The 8,041-nt window shown below is 33.4% G+C and overlaps 1 protein-coding gene across 1 annotated transcript; it reads left to right on the forward strand.

The window, feature by feature from the left end:
* Positions 1-1,198: 1,198 nt before the first annotated feature.
* On the forward strand, positions 1,199-7,838 carry LOC115722150 (squamosa promoter-binding-like protein 7). The gene is made up of 10 exons (XM_030651279.2): positions 1,199-2,085; positions 2,577-2,752; positions 2,851-3,077; positions 3,164-3,238; positions 3,343-3,450; positions 3,751-3,868; positions 4,290-4,425; positions 5,139-5,301; positions 5,819-6,397; positions 7,048-7,838. The coding sequence occupies exons 1-10, from the start codon at positions 1,436-1,438 to the stop codon at positions 7,369-7,371; spliced, it is 2,556 nt and encodes an 851-aa protein (XP_030507139.2). The 5' UTR covers positions 1,199-1,435; the 3' UTR covers positions 7,372-7,838.
* The last annotated feature ends 203 nt before the right edge of the window (positions 7,839-8,041 follow it).

Below are 8,041 nucleotides of genomic sequence, written 5' to 3' on the forward strand. Positions count from 1 at the left end.
TTGAGATTATTGAATTTTAAAATGTTTATCTAATTTTACTAACGAAAGCTTGGAGTAGATGAAAGTTCAATAGGCACGATTTAGTACATGTCAAAGTTCGGGAGCACTATTTTAAAGATATCAAAGTTTCGAGGGCATGATTTAGTACATGAACAATCGATATGTTAGTAAAAGTGAATGGAATTGGATAAAAATATTTGAATTTAACAATAGTTTGAGGGAAATTTTTAACTATTTAAAAAGTTCAAGACATAATTTAATACATGTTAAAGTTTTGAGGGTGAAATCCTAATGAACTTTAAAATAATGATAAATTAATTGTCGACAATATAATAATTATGTCATAAATTAATTATATTGGCTATTAATATAAATAATAAAAAATGTGAGATTTTTTTAAGCAAAATCTTTTTATTAAGTTCATTTAAGTTATTTTACTAAAAGTAGTAGATTCTATATTAAATTGGTAAAAAATAAATACTAAAATGGTACAATTATTAGAGATAATTTGTAATATTTGATGCACACTAATTTAATATATGTTTGCCATTAAAAAAAAAAAAAAATTTAATATATGTTTGGATTGAAGTGGAGATGATCTAACACTCCAATATTTGGTTGAAATTTTAAGACTAACTGATTGAAATTTTAATAAAGATTAATTTACAAAAATGTATGAAATGAGGCAAAAATGTAAAATAAAGTTCTAAAAATATTAAATTACAGGAAAATTTTATAATATACCTTCTTAAAATTAGTGTACTAATGCACTTTTATCTGTTTCAGTATTTAAAAAAAAATATCTAGTCTTAATTTTTTATAGTCATATATGTTGTTGTTATTTAAAACATTTAATAAAATTTTGAAAAATTAAATTCGAAAATAAAGTAAAGATTTTGTTGCACGAGTGATTTTTTTATTTTATATACGTGTAAAATAGACGGTTTGAACATTGATTTCTATATTATAAATTACTCTAATTTTTTTAAAATTTTACAAAATATCTTAAATAACTATAATATTACATTTTTTTTAAATACTAAAATAATTAAAAATAACATCCATGCACCCATTTTAATAGAATAAATTATAAAAACACCCTATACTATTTTGCAAATTTTGCAACACATGTTAAAATTATTTATTTATTTCGCAGAAAACATGTTAAAATTATTTGATGTAAGAGTGTAATTATCTAAAAAAAACTGAATCAAATCCAACTGGAAAATTTATTAATTAAATTTATGTTTCCTATTCCTTCAAAAAAAAAAAAAAAAATTATGTTTCCTATAATTCAAATAAAAACTAAAAAAATAAAAATAAAAATAAAAATAAAAATATGGAATCGTCAATTATAGTGTACGCCATTAACAGAGAGAATTGAAACTTAGTTTCAAAGCGAGTTTGGGGTTAGGTGTTGTTAGGTAATCTGCCAATGTTAGAGACCACGAAGAAAAACCCACCATCCATGGAAGGAGCAGGGTCTCCTTCTTCCTCTTACTCACAACCACAAGCTTCGGAACGGTTTAGAGGCTCCGACATGGAGGTTGCACGCGCCCCGTCCTTACATGACGACGGTTCCAACATTTGGGATTGGGGAGATCTCTTAGACTTCACCGTTGACGATGCCGACTTGGCAATCAATTGGGCCTCTAACCCTGCCAGACAACAATCCCAGACATCCGGGGTGGAGGAGCAGCAGCACCAGTTGCTTGTTCCGCCGACCACCACTTCCACGGCGGAGGAGGAGGAGGAGGGTCACAATTCAGATCCTGGTCGGGTCAGGAAGCGGGACCCGAGGATGGTCTGTTCCAATTTTCTGGCGGGTTTGGTTCCGTGTGCTTGCCCTGAGATGGATGAGAAGTTGATGGAAATGGAGGAGGAGGAGGCCGGCCATGGCAAGAAGAGGGCTAGAACCGTTAGGGCTTCGTCTGGGGTTGCTCGGTGTCAGGTCCCAGATTGTGGGGTTGATATTAAGGAGCTTAAAGGGTATCATCGCAGACACAGGGTGTGCCTCCGGTGCGCCAACGCTACTACGGTGACTATTGATGGCGAGACCAAGCGGTACTGTCAACAGTGTGGCAAGTGAGTTATAATTCTTCATCTCTCTCTCTTTCTCTCTTCTTAATACGTGTGTATGTATATGTATATCATATATATATATTTATTTATATGAATTTGTGTAGATTTTCAGTTTGAAGCTTCGTTTGTTTTGGCTTTTTGATTGATTGCATTCAATATTGGTTCATTACTCGTAAAAAAGTTTTTGACTCTTGAGAAAGAGTGGTTTCAGTGTTATCAATGAATGTTGTTATACTATAATACTTGGGTAATTATCATAATCTTAGATACTTAGATAGTTTTAATTATCTAATTCCATGTTGCTTCAGTTGTAGTCTTAACTTAAGTTGATCAGTTCTATCCTCGGGAGTTAGAGTTAGTGGGTTAGTGAATGTCGTGATCAAGGATGTATATATTGTGACATTATTGTTCTGTTACAAGGTTTTTGTATTTTTGTTCAAACTTATTTCTACTGCATATTTACTGGTTTCTATATGACATGAAATCTCTTGAAGGTTCCACGTACTGGCAGATTTTGACGAAGGTAAACGGAGTTGTCGAAGGAAGTTGGAGAAGCATAACAACAGAAGGCGGAGGAAACCTGCTGGATCTAAAGGTGCTAATGAGAAGGAATCTCAAGGGGACATTCCTAGTGAAGATGTGAGTGGTGGTGATGGTGAAGCAGGGAAAGGTATAAGAACCCGAATTATCTGTTCTACTCTGTATAAGATTCGTGCGGAGTACTTTCTTTCAGATTTGGCTTGCTTATGTTAAGTGTTTTTGAAGCAGATTGTTCACAGTTTAGCAGCCAGAGGATTCAAACAGAAACATTTGTGGAGTCTGAAGATGGACACATTTCCCCTCTCCGCTCAGGTCCCGATTCCAAGGATGCAAATAGTGATGGCTTTCTGTCTTTAGTGGATTCTGGTGAAAACCAAATGGAGGGCGGAAAAGATAATTCTAAACGTGGTGTATCTCCCTCCTATTGGGACAACAAGAGTACCTACTCTTCTATGGTATGTGTTTGAATGATGTATTCAAGTCACTGAAGATATGCAATTTATTAGGGAGTTGTTATACTGATTTCATGTCACATTTATAGTGTCCTACAGGTCGTATTTCATTCAAGCTCTATGACTGGAATCCAGCAGAATTCCCTAGACGACTTCGGCACCAAGTACTATTAAAGGATTATTGTTACAGTTTAGTATATACAATCATATAATTATGGCTGCAAGCAATTTTAGGAATTGAGTAACCTGTAGCTTTCAATGTTTACAGATATTTCAATGGCTGTCCAATATGCCAGTTGAGTTGGAGGGGTATATTCGTCCCGGATGTATTATCTTGACTGTGTTTGTTGCGATGCCAAGGTTTATGTGGATGAAGGTATTTGTGATGGATTACTTTTATGAATTCCCCTTCAGGCTTATGATTGCATATTTACATATGATATTTGATAGTCTCATTTTTTCGTATCCCTAATCTAATTAATGAACACCAATGAAAGGATTGCTGCATATATTCAGAAAATACTTGTGTTAAATTAATGATTGGAAAAGATAAATAGCTTTTGGATGGATTCACTAGATAATTTCTCCGCTTATCAACTTTTTGATGACTTGAAAATATTTATTGGATTACAAGCGAATTTGTGATTTGACTGTTATTTTACTTCGTTTGCTACAGTTACTTGAAGATCCTAAATCATACGTTCACAACTTTGTTGCTACACCAGGAGGGATGTTGTCTGGAAGAGGCAATATACTTGTTTATTTAAACAATATGATGTTCTATGTAGTTAAAGGTAAATTGATGCTCCATATACTGTTTCATTCAACCATGTCTTCGATATTATTTAATACAGTCTGTTAGATAAAACTAAATTTATCTTTTATGTTTTCTGGCCTCTCTTAGCTTTATCCTGTTTAGTAAATCTGTATTTCTGGAAATCCTCCCCCTCCCCCCCAACCCCCCCGCGGCGGGGTGGAACAAATGTGGAGATTGAGATTAATTTCCTGACAGTGTTTTTTTTTTTAATTTTAGTTTTTGATAAACTGACAGTGTTCTTAAATGTCGTCATTGCAAGAACTTTGTGTTGTCATTTATTGGAAAATTTTATGATGTCTATTTTTTTTTTTGTTTTTAAATATCTTTGTCCATTGCATCCTTGGATAAAAAATTTTGTTAAAACTTTGACATGTTCTTACCTTTTTCAATATGCGTAGACGGGACTTCTGTAATAAAAGCCAAGGTGGATGTGCAGGCTCCAAAGCTCCACTATGTTCATCCTACTTGTTTTGAGGCAGGCAAGCCTATGGAGTTTGTTGCTTGCGGGAGCAACTTGCTACTACCTAAACTTAGGTATGGCTTCTTCCCGATGATTTAATAGTTTTCCTCCTTTTAGTTAAAAATAAACTTCTTGCTTCAATAGCATTTGCTTATAGATGGATAACTGGGTCTAGTTATTTCGATTGTTGCGTAGCTGTCTCACTATGAGCATCTCCATTAGAGATGTGAATCTATGATGCATTGCTAAAATATAACACACTTCAAAGAAAAGCTTCTATTCTAAATTTAGCATGTGCTAAAAGTTCATCCAAATTTGGATAAGAATATAACACTATCCAAATTTGCATCAACAAGAAATGCTCTTTTTTTCAATACTTTGTTGTCTTTACTTATTAATTTATTAATGTTGATATCTTATTTATTATTAACATTAAATGTCACTTTTTTATTTACTTTTTTTTGCCATTATTTATCTTTTTATTATTATTATTTGACATCTTATTTATTATTGGTATAAATGTTTACTTTTTCACATCTCTTTGTATATATATATAATCAAATTTAATATAATACAATACAATACGACCTAATACAACGTTCCAAACGAGCCCCATGTTTACTTTTTCACATCTCTTTGTATATATATCTATGGGCACTTTGGAGTAAAATTGTAAAAGTTGTGCAAAATATGTTTATTAATTTTTTGTTTTAAATTTAGCACTGTTTTTGCATCTTGCATTGGAGGTAGTCTAATGAGCGCTAAAGAAAGATCATCGTGTTGGCAGGTTTCTTTTATCCTTCTCTGGGAAGTATTTGGCATGTGCTTATAGTCCTGCATCTTCTCATTCTGTTACTGATGGGAACACTACTAGTAGCTTTGACCATCAACTGTACAGGATACAAGTCCCTCGTACTGAAGCCAACTGTTTTGGTCCAGTATTCATTGAGGTTGGTAATTTGTTACATTTACTTTCTTTGCATCTTTTTAGTTTTCTTTTATAATTTATTCAGCTGATCCATTCTTAAGATTATTATAACATTTTCTGAAATGCTTTCGTAATTAGTACACCCTTCGTGAATGAGTGCCCGTTATTGCTTGAGTAGTAATAAATGCAGTACTTAAAATTTGACAATTGGTGCTCTTTTCTGTTTCTTATTATGAATTTTTTTTGGCAACTTATGCTTTTTTATTTAATACAGACAATATTGATATGGGAAGTGGTATAACTTACCTACAGCAAGTTATCCAGCATAATACGAGTCTTTTGTGAACAATATTAACCTATAAAGAATAACTATTAACACAACCAACAATATCTAGTCGTATTTATTAGATTCAAGATTAGTTAATTTAAAATTTCTCCCCGCGAAGTACCAAACTTTCATTTGTTAGATTATATTATTAGAGCTATTGCTGTTAGTTATATATGAACTTGATGTATCTTCCTTTAATTTTATATTTCAGGTTGAGAATGAGGCTGGCTTATCTAATTTTATACCATTACTCATTGGAGACAAAGAAACTTGTTCAGAAATGAATGTCATTCAACAAAGACACAATGAATCTCACTTTTCAGAGAGGCCATACTTAACTTCCGTTGGTTCTCCATCAAACTTGTGCGAAGTTTCTTGTCAAAGACACGCAGCATTTTCTGAAATTATGTTGGAGATAGCATGGTTACTTAAGAAGCCAGGGTCAGAAAATTCTCAGCCGATCGTGACAACCTCTCAGATCCAAAGACTGAATTACTTATTAAATTTTCTGATATCTATGGAGTCATTTACAATTTTGGAGAAAGTAGTGCAAAATTTAAGAACTGTGGTAAATAAAATGGAATCAAATGCTTCATGTAATGGTATCAATGAGGCTGATTTAAAGCTGTTACAGAAATATATGGACTATGCTCATCAACTTCCTTCTCAGAAGCCACAGGAAGCTGCAAATTTAGATGTGAACTCCAGAAATTCAATGCTTCAGGTGGATCATGGCTCTCAAAGCTGCTCCCAAAATGATCCATGCTCGATTGGTTCTTTCCCTGGCCAGGTGCGAGTGCTGATAATGAAATATATTTATTCTAAACTAAAAAGTCTTTGTATATTTTCATAAATTTAGTTTCATTTTGGTTTGCTAGTGGCATCTATATCTATCTATGTATAGATATTATATAGATATATGGCACGGCTACAATGGTGCACATACCATGGTGAATCATTTTTTTTCATACGTGACTATGTTATCACCCAATTTTTTTACATGATAGTGTTAATTGTAGTTACATCGAACCTTCTGTGTATGTTCTTAGAAATACCAAAGCAGGATTTCAACCTTTTATTAGTCACGCCCGCAATATTGTTTTATACATTGAACCTTCTGCTTGTTCTTAGAAAAACATGAACAGTTTTGGATGCCGAAACAGGATTTCAACCTTTTATTAGTCACGCTCACAAATATTAATTTAGACTATTTTCAGCATCCTAAACTATTTAGTTTATTTTTTTTTTCTGAAAAGAATAACAAAACATACAGGACACCATGGTGGTACACAAGAAGTGTGCACAATTGTTGCCCACCCTATTTATATATATATTTATAAATATGAATTTGTGTTTATATGTATTTTGTAATGTTGCTTTTGTCAACCAATTATTTTATTTTATAATATGTTTAATAACAAATCAAGTAACCTTCTGCAGGATATGGAAATAATGGTTAATGGTAAGTCGGGATTCATGGAAGATTCCACTTATAACAAGAGAATTGAAACTATTTCACTTCTGGATAGAGAAACCATCTTAAAAGCAAACCGTAAGAAGGAATGGCCAAGTGATTCTGTTTGCCGAGTTTCTTATGGGCAAGTCTTAAGTTCTAGGCGCAGAGTAATATTGGGCTTCCGCCCAACTCTGCTTGTTATTGCCACCGCAGCTGTTTGCGTAGGGATTTGTTCGGTTCTGTTCCATCCTCAAAAGGTCAGCGAATTCGCAATATCAATCCGTAGGTGTCTGTTAAACAAACTGTAGATGCAAAACCTTTGAATCATCCTGTGTTATGGGATTCCTTATATCTGTACATATTCTGTGCACACTACATCTGACATGAGATTAAGAGAAGCTGCTCGGAAGCTCTATCCGTTGTAGCATGAGATTTTTTGCAGCTGGAAGGACAATTTCCGAGGGCTCACTGCCTCCTGCTTCAAAGTGAGTTTTCTTGTCCTGCACTTTTTGGAGTTATCAGGATGAAATGATTATCTCATAATAATTGCCCATAACTGTGGCTTTGGGCGATACATTTTGTTTCCTGAGATGAAAACTTGTGTCTGGTGTAGTGAGTCTTAGTTATTGATAATAGCTTCTGACCTTCGTGTATGTTATCTTGTTAAAGTGCTTAATAAAAGGGCTGGGTTTCTTTTTTCATGGCACTCTGTAACTTAATTCATGCTCTTCTTTTGGAAGAGTAAGTTATAGCCTTTTAGAATTGGTTATGAGTCTGAGCTGTTTTCTTATGGTAGATTAGTAGTAGATATTTTTATCAAGCTAATTTTTGGAACTACAATTATAGTTTTCACAACTATGAATGAATCTATGGAGTGTGGACGCACACACTCAAATACATCGAAGTTATCAGCATTCATTGGCTAATTAAGGTGAAGTTTGGTTAGAGGTAATGAAATAGGATAGAATGGGAAATAAA

This window comes from Cannabis sativa, chromosome 9 (assembly GCF_029168945.1).
Source record: "Cannabis sativa cultivar Pink pepper isolate KNU-18-1 chromosome 9, ASM2916894v1, whole genome shotgun sequence".
Classification (NCBI taxonomy): domain Eukaryota; kingdom Viridiplantae; phylum Streptophyta; class Magnoliopsida; order Rosales; family Cannabaceae; genus Cannabis; species Cannabis sativa.